This window comes from Odocoileus virginianus, chromosome 33 (genome assembly GCF_023699985.2).
Source record: "Odocoileus virginianus isolate 20LAN1187 ecotype Illinois chromosome 33, Ovbor_1.2, whole genome shotgun sequence".
In the NCBI taxonomy this organism is placed as follows: Eukaryota; Metazoa; Chordata; class Mammalia; order Artiodactyla; family Cervidae; genus Odocoileus; species Odocoileus virginianus.
This window is the reverse complement of record NC_069706.1, coordinates 31371651-31387525: the sequence shown is the minus strand read 5'-3', so window position 1 is coordinate 31387525 and position 15875 is coordinate 31371651. Positions and strand designations below refer to the sequence as shown.

At 47.1% G+C, this 15875-nt stretch overlaps 1 protein-coding gene across 6 annotated transcripts in view; it reads left to right on the top strand.

The window, feature by feature from the left end:
* The first annotated feature begins 2357 nt into the window (after positions 1–2357).
* RCC1L (RCC1 like) overlaps positions 2358–15875 on the top strand; it is a 32946-nt gene continuing 19428 nt past the window's right edge. For 2 of the 6 annotated variants that reach the window (XM_020894895.2, XM_070460198.1), the window contains exons 1-6: positions 5057–5435; positions 9051–9180; positions 11934–12062; positions 13085–13151; positions 13641–13692; positions 14429–14513. In XM_020894895.2, coding sequence (XP_020750554.2) covers positions 5109–5435; positions 9051–9180; positions 11934–12062; positions 13085–13151; positions 13641–13692; positions 14429–14513 — 790 coding nt within the window. In that variant the 5' untranslated portion in view covers positions 5057–5108. Of the gene's footprint in view, positions 2571–5056; positions 5436–5659; positions 5741–9050; positions 9181–11933; positions 12063–13084; positions 13152–13640; positions 13693–14428; positions 14514–15875 lie in introns of those variants that run through there. The other 4 variants (XM_070460200.1, XM_020894897.2, XM_020894898.2 and 1 more) reach the window with 3 other exon arrangements.

Genomic DNA, 15875 nt, shown 5'->3' with positions numbered 1-15875 from the left:
ATTTTTAAAAAACACACAGCAAAAATAAAATATTTTTCCATAGTACCATATATATGTGGTGCTGTGGTTAAATGAGTTTTTAGCCTTAGCCATGTATAGTGTTTTATTAGTTCTTCTACAAAGGTAAAAGTCATAGATTAATTGTATAATTCAAAGTTAATAATAAAAATTAAAATATATAGGACTAATTAAGTTCACTCTTTCCCTAATTGGAGAATTTTAGCTATCCCAAAGTAACAAAAAAATTAGGATGTCTACGGAAAGATGACATTATGAGTGGGGAGAAGATTTAGTTTGGCTAACAGTTCACAGACATTTTAACATTTGGGGGTAACTGATATTTTGCTGTAGGACCATCTTTTCAGAATAGCAATTTGGACAAAAATGTAAGTCTTTGCCAGCATAAAGCCAGTATAGAAAACCAACCAGGCTTTGATAGCAAAAGGTAAAAGCCCAGGTGTGACTAAATCCAGGTCTCCTTGGGCCAAACTCAACTTTTCGGCTGTTTTATCCTGTGTCTTCCTTAGTGGGAGCCAGAAAATTAATGGGCAAACATTGCCACCCAGTGGCTCTGGTTCACCTTGCAGAGTATGACTCGGCGCCCTTTTGTTCCTAAATCTCAAACCAATGGTTCTTTCAGATAGCCCTTAAAAGAAAAATGTTCTGGAAATTCAAAGGACCCGTGTAGGGTTATTGATTGTTTAATTCTGGCAAGTAAAGCCTACTATATACCAGCATTGTCAGTTTTGCAAAAGAACAGATATTTAAAACCAAAAAATGAAAAAGAAAATTAAAAAATGCACTAGATAAAAAGACAGACCTGCTTATGAAAGAACAGCTGACAATTATATATGCATTTTATACCTATACAAGTATATCATAACTATATTACTAATTGTGATGGTTGATTTAATATGTCAACTGAGCTGGGCCACAGAATGCCCAGAGGTGGTTAAACATTTCTGAGTGTGCCTGTGATGGTGTTTCTGGAAGAGATGAGCACTTGTATGGGTCAACCGAGTACAGAAGCTGGCCCCGACGTGCCTGGGCCTCAGCCAGCCCACTGACGGCCCCAGTAGAACAAAAAGGCAAAGGAGGTTGAAATGTTCTTTTTCTTTCTCTCTGCCTGTTTGACCTGGGACATTGATCTTCTCCTGCCCTTGATCTGGAACTTCCACCATTGCTGCTCTGGTTCTCAGGCCTTTGGGCTCAGACTGGAACTGCACCAGCAGTGTAGTTCTGCACCCAGTCTAAAACTACACCCAGTCTCCCGGGTCTCCATCTTGCAGATGGCACATAGTGGGAATCCTGTTCCTCTTCTTGGTTCTCAGGAGAACCCACATACAGTAATCTTCACATAGTTCTCCTTTATCAATATGTCTCAGCTTTATCAATAAAAACTGAGATGGACACAAAGTCTTGTACATAGAACCTTAGTTTTGGAGGTTTCAGTAGTGAGGGCAGGGAGAAATAGCAAGTAGTATTGTCCTTCCCATCCAGAGGCAAGCTGCCTTTGGTCCTCTACCACAGGGATTGAAAAGAACTCATTCACCAGATCAATATCATCTGGAAGTTCCAGAAACCGTGTTGATCTGTTCTGGTAAAATACCACCCCTGACTCGAAAGCCATGATTGGATTAAGCAATTGGCTTAGTCCATAGTAGTTTACAGTTGTCTGCCGTTATCCATCTGGTGTTTGCAGGAGCCAAACGGGCTCTCAGGTCTACAGTTCCACCTCGGGTGCAGTGTGGCTTCTCATTTAATACCGCCTAGGTCAAGACACAGAGAAGGCAATGGCAGCCCACTCCAGTACTCTTGCCTGGAAAATCCCATGGATGGAGGAGCCTGGTGGGCTGCACTCCATGGGGTTACGAAGAGTTGGACACGACTTCACTTTCACGTTCACTTTTCACTTTCATGCATTGGAGAAGGAAATGGCAACCCACTCCAGTGTTCTTGCCTGGAAAATCCCAGGGATGGCGGAGCATGGTGGGCTGCCGTCTATGGGGTCGCACAGAGTCGGACACAAACAAAGCGACGCAGCAGCAGCATCAGGTAAGACAGGGCGAGGAAACCAGTGTGAGCTGCTAGAAATGTGTGTCCCAACTGTGTTCCCCAGGAAAGAGCAGAGAGGTGTGGCAAGAGTCAGGCAGGAAAGGCAGATGTAAGGGGCACTGTTGAGTCTGCCTCTGTGGTTCTTGGGCTCCTGATTCTGCCAAGATCCTGAGAAGTGCACAGCCAGCCTCCCTAAATAGGCCTCAGTGGTAGCATTTATCCATGGGCTCCTAACCCCATTGGTTGAAGTTTTCCTTAGGGTGTTAATTCCTCATCTCTTCCAGGCTGTGTGTGTGTGTGTGAGCCCCCCTCTGTGTCTGAGGCATCTCTGGAGTGTTTGGTAGAGATTTAAAAATGCCTGGCATGCACATGGGACAAGAAGCTTGAAGAGAGCCAAACCTTGCATGGAACTGCTCACCCCACCATGTCAGAGGTGTCAGACTAAGGCCGAGAGGGCTGACTGAGGACACTGGATGCACCTGCTCCAGCACACATCTATAGAGTCACAAACCCAGGTAAAAGCCCCAAACTTTGCCATGGCCAAGAGGTCAGAGTGATCTGCCGTCCTTCTTCCTCTCCAACCTTGTCTCTTACCTGTCACCTCCGCACTCAGCTCTGACCACCCCACCCTCCTGGGGGTGTTGGGGTTGGGGTCCCAAACACACTCCTGGTGTGTGGTCAGGTAGCATTTCATTGAAGGAGTCACACACCAGAGGCAGCTCCTGGGAGCTGCCAGGCATCTCTCTTTCCATCAACACTAGAGGGTTTGCTAATTAGTTTAATGAGTGTTAGAAATGGGTTTAATGAAATTAGCAGCTTGTTAGTTGGTGGATCAAAATTCAATGAGGAGAGGAGAAACCACCTGTGATTTGAACAGGGGAAGTTTAGTATGAAGAATTATTAGTGGTAACAAGGGTTTGGCTAGCATGAAGTAAAGATAACTCTAAAGAATACAGGCATAGTAGACACAGGGAGCAGTCCCCAACCCTAGGGCTGAGATAGGGGACCCCAGAGATTGTGAAGGACAGGGAAACCTGGCATACTGAGTCCATGGGGTCCCAGAGAGTCTCGATCCAACTGAGCAATTGAACAACAAAAGAAAGAGGCCACCCCCAGAGCTGAGATCCAGACCTTGGTAAAGACTGAACCACGGCTCACTGAATGGTAGGCATCATTGTAGCACTGTGCTGGCAAAGGACACAGGAGATGTGCGTTCTGGTACTTTACAGAAATCCACTCTTTTGTTGGGGGACGATGAAAGTCTCCCACGGGGAGGTGCTTCATAGGAGGCATTTTGCTGAGACACTGCCTGAGCAGGCTGCTCTGTGCTGCTGCCCACCGTCTGCTGCAGTAGCTGGGTGCTGGTTGTGGTCATCATTGGTTGGGCTGCTAAAGTAGCGGCACCCTCTGGTTGCAGATGTGGGTATTGGTCTGCTCTTGTTTGGAGTAATTGAAGAAGCTTGATTGGGTATGAGAGCTCCCCCTACCGGCCTGTTCGGTTGTAGCTGAGTTTCTTGAATCAATTCCACTCCTGGAACGAATCCAGTTTTAAAGTACTCCCAAGATCAGTTGGTAAAGAATCCGCCTGCAATGCAAGAGACTCCGGTTCGACTCCTGGGTCGGGAAGATGCCCTGGAGAAGGGAACGGCTACCCACTCCAGTATTCTGGCCTGGAGAATTCCATGGACTGTATGGTCCCTGAGGTCCCAAAGAGTTGGATATGGCTGAGCAACTTTCACTTTCACTTTCTCTAGATCAGACAGTAAAGAATCTGCCTGCAATGAGGGAGAACAGGGTTCCATCCGTGGGTTGGGGAGATGTCCTGGAGAAGGGAAAGGCTACCCACTCCAGTAGAGGAGCCTGGCGGGCTGCAATCCATGGGGGTCACAAAGAGTCCAACACGACTGAGGGGCTAAGCCCAGAAGATCAGTTCGGATTGCTTTGTTGTCCTGGAGTGTGCCTTGTATTCATTCTATGAAACATGTTCCTACTGTTCTGTGGTGCGATGTGATTGATGTTTTACCCTTGTGTAGGGCTATTTTATAGAGGATGGTGGAGGGAAACTGAGTGATAAGATGTGGTAGCTGTGAGACTGCTCCTCAAAGGCCTCCAGCTACAGGTAATGTAATTAAGCAAAGATATGAAATCTGGCCTGTTTGTACCGAGGCCATACTTCCCTTGGACTACTCCCAATGACTGAATGAGGCGGGGATAGACACTCAGGCAGACCAGATCCTGGGAGGCATGTATTCCCCTGACGGTCATCTTGGGCGCCAGGATTCCCTGGTGACCTTACCAAGCCTTCCTTGGTGAGCATAGGACACTTTTATTCAGACTTCCTTCTTCTCCCTCATTTAGAGTCAGATTGTATCATGGCCTGATGGTTCTCCCAGCTTTCCCAGCACCTCCCTTCTCCTTTTTCTCTTACAGAGATATTTCCCCTAATAAAATCCTTGCCCATCTAATTCCAGGGAGGAGGTGTTGAATTAAAAAACCTCAGCTAAAATTGGGAGGCTTCCCTTGTGGCTCAGATTGTAAAGAGTCCGCCTGCAATGCAGATAGACCCAGGTTCAATCCCTGGGTGGGGAAGATCCCCAGGAGGAGGGCATGGCAATCCATTTCAGTATTCTTGCCTGGAGAATCTCATGGACATCAGTGACAGTGGATTGGGGGGAGCACTATGCTGGAGTCGTGCAGGGCGGGCAACCCCTAGTATTTTACTTCTGCTGATTGCCAAAAAAGCAAAGGACTTTTTTAAGATGAAAGGGCTCTCCAGGGGCTGGAAGGTGCTCAGCAAACATGCGCTGTGCGGGAAGGTGAGTTCGGGGTAGCTTCAAGCCTGGAGAAAGGTTGCGCACCAAGTCGGGCCGCGACCGATCCCCCAGGATCTCTCAGGATCGGGGGATACCAGGTTCTGCTTAGCCCTCGCGCCGCCCTCTCAGCGCCTTTGCTTTCAGCCAATAGTAAACGAGGCCGCAAAGCTCTTCCGCAGGGGCGTAAGGTCAAGGGTCACAAATATGGCGGCGCCCAGGAGTTGAGAAGGCGTGATACGGATGATGGGGGTGGCGACGCTGGCGGCGGGCGCTCGGCTGGGGCGCTGGTTGAGCGGGCTGGGGCCGGGCCGCGGACACTGGACAGCGGCCGGGCGCTCGCGGAGCCGGCGCGAGGCGGCGGAGGCAGAGGCGGATGCGCCCGTGTTCCAGTATGTGGGCGAGCGTGCGACTCGCGCCGACCGCATCTTCGTGTGGGGCTTCAGCTTCTCCGGGGCGCTGGGCGTGCCCACCTTCGTGCTGCCCGGCTCCGGACCCCAGCCCCGCGCCGGGTCGCGGCCGCGCCGCAGAATCCAGGCCGTGCCCTACCGCCTGGAGCTGGACCAAAAGGTGAGGACTGCGGCTTCTTCCCTCCCTCCCTCCCTCGGTGCCGCTCTCTAGCCTTCGCCGTTCCTCCTGAGACCCTCTTGGAGGGTTGGCGACGCTCGGTGGACAGACTTCGGGGAGAACGACCCTCGAGCGGGCCCCAGGCGGGGAAGGTGTTAGGGCCCTGCCAGGATTTACGGAGTGGCCAAAACGTTCCAGGTGTTGTGTTACTCGCGCGACACCCCGTGAGCCGGGGTCGTTGCCACAGTTACGGGAGAGGAAAGGGAGGCTCAGAGAGGTTAAGAGACCGGCCCGCTGCCCCACAGTTGGTAAGTGTTCGGTACTTTGGGATTCGCCCTCGGGCCAGACTCCAGAAGTTCTGCTGCTAGGAAAGCGGACTACGAAAGGTCTGAGAAAATGTGGGCCGGCTGGAGTCGGTGAATAGCTCTGAAAGGAAATATTAACTGGAGTAGTAACAGGAATGAGAGAGAGGTTGAAAGGTCTAAACACACTGGAATGGCTGCCCAGGAGGCCCCTGAGTTGACTCAGACTTGAAAAGATGCAGTGAAGTACAGCTCCCGGAGGGCGCCTTATTGTGGCAGCCAGTATTTAGAAAAGCAAAAATGGATGTTTAGGATAGGTTCTTGCTTGGCGTGGTTGTGGACATCTTGGTAAGTGGTGGAAAAGAAGCAGATTTGACCACCTCGGCTTCTGACTTCTCTGTCAAGGATAACATGATCTTTTGCCCTAAATAGGGAGCATCAGAGAAACCGGGATTAAGCTTCAGTGAAAGGTTGACTTCTTAATACTGTGTTGTGAGAGTTATTTATGTGTCTTGGATGTAGGTCCTTTATCACATATATGATATGTGCACATATTTTGCCAGACCTTGATTTTCTTTTTATTTTAATAGTGTCCTTTAGGAAGCAAAAGTTTTTAATTTGAATGAAGTTCAGTTGATGAGGTTTTCTGGTGTGGATCAGGCATTTGGTGTATCTAAGAAGTTTTTGCCCATCCCAAGATTGCAAAGATAATTTTCCTATGTTTATGTCTAGGATCTTCATAGTTTTGAGTTCTTATATTTTTGTCTGTGAGCCAGTCATTTGAGTTAAATTTTACATATGGTATGTGGGCTTCCCTGGTGGCTCAGTGGTGAAGAATACGCCTGCCAATGCGTATTCCATTGGATCTTTCCAACGGAAGATCCCCTGGAGGAGGAAATGGCTACCCACTCCAGTATTCTTTCTTGGGAAATCCCAAGGATAGAGGAGCCTGGCAGGCTACAGTCTGTGGGGTCGCCACAGAGTCGGACAGACTTAGCGAGTGAACAGCAGCAACTCACTTTTCTGTAATCTCGGCAGTCAGTCTCCTCTGCTGTGTGTGGCTGCTGACCTTGCTTGGGTTTTTGTTTTGTTCTGGCCTCCTCCCCAAACTGTCTTTTTTTTTTAAAGTTAGACTTCTTGGGGTTTGCCAGTGATTTGGACAGAGGCTGTGCTCAGACATCTTGAGCTAATAAGTTTTCTGCTCTCCACCTTTGATTCTGTGTGTGGGTTGGGGCTCACATTCAAAGTTCAGCCTAATCTCAAGTCGTCCTCAGCTTTTCTTCCCACTGGGAGCTCCTTGTGCAGTTTCCCTGTCAGCCATGCAGGTGTGAGAGCTTTCTGTGACCCTCATTTCTAGGACCTGCCCGTTACATTGCTGGCTGGTCTGCCTCTCCTCTTACCCCGGTCAGGATTGCAACCTCAGACTCACAGAATTGTGAATCTTGTTTGTTTCCTGCTGAATTTGCTGTGCGGTACGAGTTTTCACCCTTTACCCCCAATTAAGTCTGTCTAAGCAGCAAAACTGGTGGTTTTCACCGTCAGCGCTGCCCTTTTCTAACTTTTCTAACTTCTGAGCTGGGTTAGCTGGAGCAACTCGGGACAAGAAGTCTATAAACCCTGGTATTCTTGCCCGTAGGTCTAGCAGCACTTTGTGAGTAATTTCTTGATTGGTTTGCCTTTGATTGACGTCTGGAGCCCTGAAATGGTTGTGGTATGGTTTTTTGCAGTTTTCTCCAGTTTTATACTTGTTGTTTGGGGGAAAGATTAGCTAATCTCTTCACACCACGGGAGTTGGAAAGTCCCCTTCTGGTGCCTTATTATAACAAACACTTCTTAATGCTGACTCTGTGTCAGGTATTGTTCAAAGCCTTTTCACATGTTGGCAGATTTAATAATATAGCAGGTGCTTCCCAAATATTTGTTGAATGTTGAATAAACAGATGAGAGTAATCATATAGTGTGCTGGGCATCAGCTTTGGAACTCACTTTTCTGTGTTTCCTGCTGTGTGGTCACGGGATGTCTCCTGCCTCCCCAGTGGGTCTTTTCCTTGGAGGTGGAGCCATTCCAAGAGACCTGAGAACTGAGCTGTTTTTTTGTTTTTACTAATGTAATAGTGCACCTGTGTATGTTCCATGTGAATGTTATGAGAGAAAATGTCACAGGGCAGGAGGAGGGATCTATAACTTTTGGATGATTCAATTAAACAGGTCATCAAATTTAAAAGAAATATTTAGCTCGCTTTCTTCAAGATATGCTGGAGTTAAAAAATGTAAAAACAAAACAAAACTCATGTTTGTTCATTATCATGGTAAGCTAGCATTTTCATCAGGATTAGGTTAGATTTACATGTAGTCTCTGAGATCAACTACATAGGCCTTTGTAAGCTATAAACAACCAAGAGATAGTGGAGGAACATTAGGGTGACCATTTAATTTGTTCTCATTTGCTTGAGACTGAACTTTAGGGCATCAGGTGCAAAGCAGGATTGTCTCAGGCCACTCTGGGTATCGTGGAAAGGGAGTTGACCTTATGAAGCCAGGCTGCCTTTGGGGTTTGTTTCCAGCCCCACTGAAGACTCAGTTTCCTTATCTGATCTGTGAAGGTGGGGATCAGTCAGTGTGTTGTATTCACGGTAGCTGTGATTCTTCGTGGAAGAATTCTTCATGGAAGTAGTGGTTTGAGACTGTAACAGTGAAGCAGAAGGATTAATAGCACGCAATCCACAACCAGACAGTTTAGGCAAGTTACCTAATCTCTAGGAGGTTTGATTTTCTTATATACCAAATGCTACTATTACTACCCTTCATAATAATAATCATCACGTTATATAGCTCTTACATTAAGCCAGGTACTGTTTACTCTTAAGAGTTTTAACTGTATTAACTCGTTTAGTCTTCACAACTACTCCTAACTTACAGGAGAGACACTGTTATTAACTATTTTGCATATAGGGAAAGAGACACAGAGAAGTTAAGTAGTCTGTCTCAGGTTACACAGCTGGTAAAGGTCTACCAGTGGTTAACCCTTTGATCTTGCCAAGATTCAAACTAAAACAAAGATAGTCTTCAAGTTTTCTCTGTGAGACTGTGTCTTGGTGAATGGGGATCATTTGATACCTAGACCGTTGGGTGACCGAAGATTAAATGAGATTGTGCATATCAAGCCCTTAACGCATGGTAAACCTCCAGTAAGTGTTAGTTGCTATAGTAATAGTGTTGGTTCTTGAAATAGATAAACAACCTGTGATTCATTGCTGGGAAAACTTACGTCCCATATCAGTTAATGCTTTATGGGAATTTTTTTTTTTCCTTTCAGATTTCATCTGCTGCCTGTGGATATGGATTCACGTTGCTGTCCTCTAAAACCAAGGACATTACGAAAGTTTGGGGTATGGGGCTCAACAAAGATTCCCAGCTCGGATTTCACAGGAGCCAGAAAGACAAAAGTAAGTATTCTCACCTTGGTTTCTCTCTGCTGTGAGTGATCTGAAAAGGCACTCTTTGATTTTTAAGAATATGGTTTCATAAACCAAACCATAGCAACAGAATAGATGGAGTCTTTAAAGTGTTGTTTGAAACCATCTAGACCAGATTATTTTTCAGCCTGTTTGGTAATAACATTGAACCTTTAGGCACAGGAGCATTTGCTGATGAGTAAAGGTATTCTTTTTGGCCCCAAAGAGACGACGCTTTTTTCCCCTAACTTGGAGATCACTTGACATATTCTGTAGTGCCTACAATATGGTCTAAGGGGAAAAATTCAATGAAATCTTTAAGATGGAGGTTTGATTACAAGTATTCAAAACTTGAATTGTTAAAATGTTAATTATTTATAATGACAGTTTTACAAGTAGACAGTAGTAAATCAATTATAAGTACAATAAGAAGCATTAAAAAAAAATAAAGGGGTAATTACTCAGAAATAGACTGGATGAGCCTTCCCCCCCATTTTTTTCCTATTCCTTTATTCATATGCAAATATATTTAAAATATAATTTTGATTACAGCATATGTTTTGTTTTCTGCCTTTCTTCACTTAATTTTATATTGGGAGTCTTTTATAGATTAGTACTGAAGTCTTTATTAGCTGCAAGATGCCACATTACATTTTTTATGCCCTTTACTATATATGGAAATGGACAGAAGAGTCTAGTGCACCCAGTGTACTGCCACCAGCTCCAACAGTCATCAGCTCACTCTAGTCGTGTTTTATTCAGTCTCTCCCATCCCCCTCAACAAATTTGAAGCAAATCCTAACATTATTGATTTTTTTCATAAATATTTCAGTACATATCTAAAAAAATTAAGGATTCTTTTAAAAAAAGGTATCATTATCACACCCAGAAATAATTAGCAATATAGTCATTTGATATCATCAGATATCCAGTGTTTATTTTATTTTATTCTTTTTTTATGGCTGTGCTGCTTGGCTTGCAGGATCTCACTTACCTGACCAGAGATTAAACCCCGGGTAATTAAACTTTCACAGCAGTGAAAGTACCAAATCCTGACACTAGACCACCAGGGAACTACCCCTGATGTTTAAATTGCCTATTATCTCATGAATATCATTAGGTTTATATTTTTAAAAATTTATTTGAATCAAGGTCCAGATAAAGGCCAGACATTGTTTTGTTGATAAGACTTCTAAAAGTCTTTTGAGTTTGTGTCCGTCTTTTTCTCCTTGGTATTTGTTTATTGAAGAAATCATGGCGATTGTCCCGTGGAAGTGTCCAGTCTGGAGTTTGCTGATTGCATCCCCGTAGTGCTGTTTGACGTGGTCCACTGTCCTCTTTGTTTCGGGTCGGTTGGTAGCTGGAAGTAGAGCCAGATTCCCGAGAGCTGCACACTTCAGATTCCCTGCAACTGTTATGTCTCTGCTGCTTGCCAGGCCCTGAGGGGTCAGTGACTGTAGTAATAGGAGATGGGAAGTTTTCAGTATTTTAAAATTCAGTATTTTTGCGGTTAAAAAGGCTGATACACTAACAGCATTGTCCAGTGCCTTTGGTTTAGCTTAGAATTACATCACCTTCTGGTGATAAATTACAGTTAATCCATGCTGATCAAAAGCTCTGTTTGAAAATCATATCAGTCACAAGTGAATACCAACAGGCATGTATGATAGTAGTGCCATATATTTGGTAAATGAAATGTTTTTAAATGTGGGGTTCATGGGAGAAAAGAGTGGGGTCATGAGTGGTTGAGAACCAGGACATTTGCAGATCTTACCTCTCGCCTCTGTTTCAAATATTCAGAAGCTCATCGTTTAAAACCTACTGTAGTGAAAGTGGTATACCTCAGTCATGTCCCTCTCTTTGCGACCCCATGGACTGTCGCCTCAGGCTCTTCTATCCATGGAATTCTCCAGGCAAGAATACTGGAGTGGAGTGCCATTTCCTCCTCCAGGGGATCTTCCTGACCCAGGAACCTCCTTCATTCCCTGTCTGAGCCACCAGGGAAGGAGCTCCCTATGTAGGCCTGTCTGGCTTCTCCAGTAGGATGATAAAGAACAATAGGGTTCTTCTTTGGGGTGCCTTCTAACGCACTTTCCTCCCTTTCTTGCTTATTTAAATATTAAAATTTTCTTTGAATAGATAACGTACACACTTCAGAATCCTACAGGCGCAGTTGAATATATAGTGACAAGTCTGCTTTCCACCTCTGTCCTCCAAGCCACACAGCTTTTCTCCCTGAAGACAGCATATGTCAGCAGTTTCCAGTTTATCCTCCTAGGGAGATTTTGTGCATGTGGAAGGAAGCATATGCATCTATGTGTTCTTTTTACTTTTACTATAAGTGGTATCATGCTATGCATGCTATTCTTTACTCTGCTGATGAATTCTAGTGGGGGTTGCAGGAAGAAAGTGCTTTTCCTTTCCTTAAAAATCCAGAAGGTGGGACTTCCCTGGTGGTATAGCAGTTAAGACTCCGCACTACCGCTGTAGGGGATGTGGGTTCGATCCCTGGTCTGGGAGCTAATATTCTGCAGGCTGTGCATTGTGGCCCCCAAAAAATCCAGCAGGTTTTAAATGACATGGGAAGTGTTTTCTTTAATAGGACTAAGTAAGCTTTACAGTAACTCATCTTGTGATGGACGCCGGGGGCTGGGTGTGGGGCTGGAGTTCTCGTCTTAGCTCTGCCAATACCATCTGTCTCCCAGGCTGTGTAACGTGTGTGCACCTGGTTGGTCTTGTTTCAGCGAGGGGATATGAGTACGTGTTGGAGCCCTCGCCCGTGCTGCTGCCGCTGGACAGGCCCCAGGAGACGCGGGTGCTGCAGGTCTCCTGTGGCAGAGCCCACTCGCTCGTCCTGACGGATGGTGAAGGAGGTGATGGACCTGCTCCAGGGGCGTGGGAGAGTGGGGGCCACTTTCCTGAGGTTGGGCCTGAAGCGGCTTGTGGGGTTGAACCCCATCTAGTTAGTGAAGCTGTTGGCATTTCCCGAGCAAGTTAGTGGGATGGCTCAAGAGAGCTGTGTGGGGCCGTCCTTGGCAACTCTTTCCTGTTCTCTGCCCTCTGTGGTTCTTGGAAAATCTCTGTCCATTTTTATAAACATGACAGCACACACTGTATCATGACCTACTTCTCCTTAGCCCTGGAGCCACCAAGCCGGACTCTGTGTGTATGTTTGTGTGTGTGTGTGTGTGTGTGTGTGTGTGTGTGTAGATGGCTTTTTCTCTTGTACTGAGAGCAGCCTGTTTGCTGACACGCCAGACCGTGTTTATGTGTGCGTGTGTGTGTGTCGGAGTGTGTGTGTGTGTAGATGGCTTTTTTTCTTATACTCTTTTACTGAGAGCAGCCTGTTTGCTGATACTTCTTCCACATGGGGAGGGGGTGGGGAGTTTCCCTAGTCCAAGCTCCTGGCTCACCCCTGGCCCTCTTCAGAAGAGCGGTTGTTTCCAGGGGAAGGTCAAGTTGACTGAAGTTTTCAAATTTCACTTTTTTGGCTCAGTGTGCTTTGTAGGAAATGGTGAAGGTGGTGTTAGGAGCTCTTTCAGGGGGAGGCTTGGCGTTGCGGCCAGCCTAGTGACAGGTCCAGGGAATGGGGTGCTGAGGCCTTCCTTTTGCGGGATGTGCTCACCTCATCACGTGGCATTCCTGAGAAGCCCCCCAGGGCCCAGGCGGGGAGGCAGAAGGCATGGCAACAGTGGCCCGGGCTGTCTCGGCCGGCCCGGACCCCAGCATGCCTGTCGGGGCGCCTGCAGAGGCTGGGAATGTTGGAGAAGGAGGTCGAGGGGCAGCTGGGGCGAGCGGTCGGACTAGGAGCGCATGGGAGACCCTCCTCCCGGTCCTGATGTTTGCGGGTTCCAGGGCCGTGCAGAGCTGATTTGATTGGCGCTTTATCCTTTAGTCTTCAGCATGGGGAACAATTCTTACGGGCAGTGTGGAAGAAAGGTGGTCGAGAATGAAATTTATAGGTGAGTTCCCGAAATTGCTACCCCTTCCCCAGGTTGTGTCGAGTGTTAAACACCTTGTGAGATGTGAGACCCCCAGAGTCATCAAACGCAGCGGGAGGTCCCCGGAAGGGGTGGAGAGCATCATTCTGGTGCGGGTGGCAGGGAGGGTGCCTGAGCCCTGTCTGATGCGGGAATGTCTTTGATTTCATTTGTTGCTTTCACCAGACCGATGAACTTAAAAATTCCGCTAGTCTTTAAAAAATTTCCCTCTAGCTCCTCACATTATGCTGGTAGATCTAAATAACATTCAGAAATCTGCAGCATATTAAAGTCGCCAGCGGATTTTTTTCGTTTTACTTTCATGCCCAGACCTACCTCTTCCTTGTATTTGACCCTGACGGTTTTCCTAACGTTACCGTGTGCACGTGGGGGCCACCTGTTGGGGTGACGAGAGGGGCTGGAATCACCCAGTGCTCACCATGCTTCTCCCCGAATTTCTCCTGGCTGCAGTGAAAGTCACACAGTTCATAGGATGCAGGACTTCGATGGACAGGTGGTCCAGGTAAGAGATGGGGGCTGAGGACCACTGGTCCTGCCCTGCCCCCCCCCACCACCCAGAGGTGATTTTGAAAGGGTGAAAGTTGGGTGAGGTGATGACAAACTGTTACTGTGATTTTCTGAATTAATAAATGATTTTAGTAAGTATTGTTGCCAGCCTATTCTAGGTCAGGGCTTAGGCCAGGTTGTGGGAATACAGCGTTTAATAAAGATTGGGGAGGGTGAGTAACACTCTGGGGAGAGGCAGGTTATATACCAGCCGTATCAGAGTGTAATTTGAGCTGCATTCCAGGCTGCTTTATCCTGCTGACCATTTTATTCTCATCCATGGTACAGTGCCTGGCACATGGTAGAGACTTAACTGTGAAAATGAGTGTATACAGAAAGCACTTATGAGAGCACCAGAGATCTGTCACTCCTGCCGGGGGTGGACTGGGAGGAGGGGAGGGCTTCTGGAGGAGGGCGTGCTTCCTCGGGTGGAATGGGGTGGAGGGCCGCTGGGGTTTGCTCCTTAGGATACCTTAGTTTTGTTTTTAGCCAGAGCAGTTTCAGGGAGCGGGAGACACAGCTGGGCTGTGCTGGATTGAGTGCTGTGGAGCAGGGCGGGGCAGCCTGCCGCCCGGCCCCCGGGGCCCTCCAGAGTGGTGGGCGCGGGTGCCTGGCTTTGGGCACTTGGGCCAGGACAGCGGAGCTCTGAGGATTCCTTCTCACCTGTCATCTTGCCTCCGTTTGTGTGGTAGGTCGCCTGTGGTCAGGACCACAGTCTGTTCCTGACGGATCGAGGAGAAGTGTATTCTTGTGGATGGGGTGCAGACGGGCAGACAGGTACTGTCCCTTCCCCCCGCCCCTCCCCGGGGGTGGCACAGCTGCCTCTGTCCGGCTCTTCCCTCTCCTGTCCCTTCCTGCGTGTCGCCCCTCTTCCCCCTCACCCCCAGCTCCTGGACTGGACAGAGGACTGGGGCTGCCCCACCACACAAGTCTGAGTCTTTTCAGAGACAAATGCCCCCTAATGGGAGCTCGGCTTCAACTGATTTGCGAAGAAAGTGATTAAGGGAGGGAGGAATGAGAGAGGCGCTTTATCATCCTTTCTGTGTTCCATGTTTGTCTGAAGGGAGGACCTTAAATTTAAGATTTAAGCCTTGTGTAAATCCTCTGTCATCCTGCCACCTCAACACATCATCTTTGTCCCTTGACTCATGTTTTCTCCCAGTCCTTGTTCGTATGTGAACATCGTTTAAGGTACTCAGAGGTGTGATTTTTGTATGCCTGTTTTATTGTTAAATTTACATGGAACATTTTCCCACGTTGGTATACTCTGCAGTTACAGTTTTTAATATTTGTATGACCGAGCATCTGATTCATGTGAAGTGAATTAATCACTCAGTTACTTTATCAGGCTACTCATTAGCCTGTAGTCAGGAGGCATACTTTTGGCGGCTCGGGGAGGCGGTGTGCAGTAGCCATCGCAGGTACGACATTTGTCGCATATACATGTCTGGCTTTTCCCTTCATTTGGATTATTGCCCTGCGATAAATTTCCCAGGCATGGGTCAGAGGATTAGAATATTTTCAGTGCACAGAAGTACTGATTTAATCATCACTCCTCTAGCAGGGATTATTGTCAGTTCAAGTGTCCTAATTTAATCCCAGTGCCAGTTTTTAAAGTGTGCATTTCTTTAGTATCTGCAAAGTTGAAGCTTCCTTTTTATTTTTTCAAATCTTGGTGTGAGTAACTTTTAAAAATCTGCTTTTTATAAGAAGAATGAAATGGATACATCTTTGGCAGCACAGACCGAGGAAGGAGGCGAAAGTCCCAGTGCTGGAGAGAAGCGGGCTTTGGTTTCCTGGGGCCACTCCAGAAGCGCCGCGGTCACGTGGCCTCACTGCCCTTGCTCGCCAGGCTCCGAGTCCAGCCCTGCGGGCCCCCTGCACCCTGATCGGGAGCCTCGCTCCTCTGCCGCCGCCGGGCCTTGGACACGCTGTTCCCTTAGCCTGGCATGCTCTTCTTCAAAACTCTCCCTTTCTTCCTGCAGACCTTGGCTTGAGGTTGTCTCTTCATTGAAGGCTCCCCTGACCATCGGGTCTAAAGCAGTTCCTATCTCAGTATCCACTTTCTTTCATAGCCCTTCAACGTTTTAAGTTAGTTTTAAATTAGTATGTAGATTATATTTGGTGTATACAGTAGAT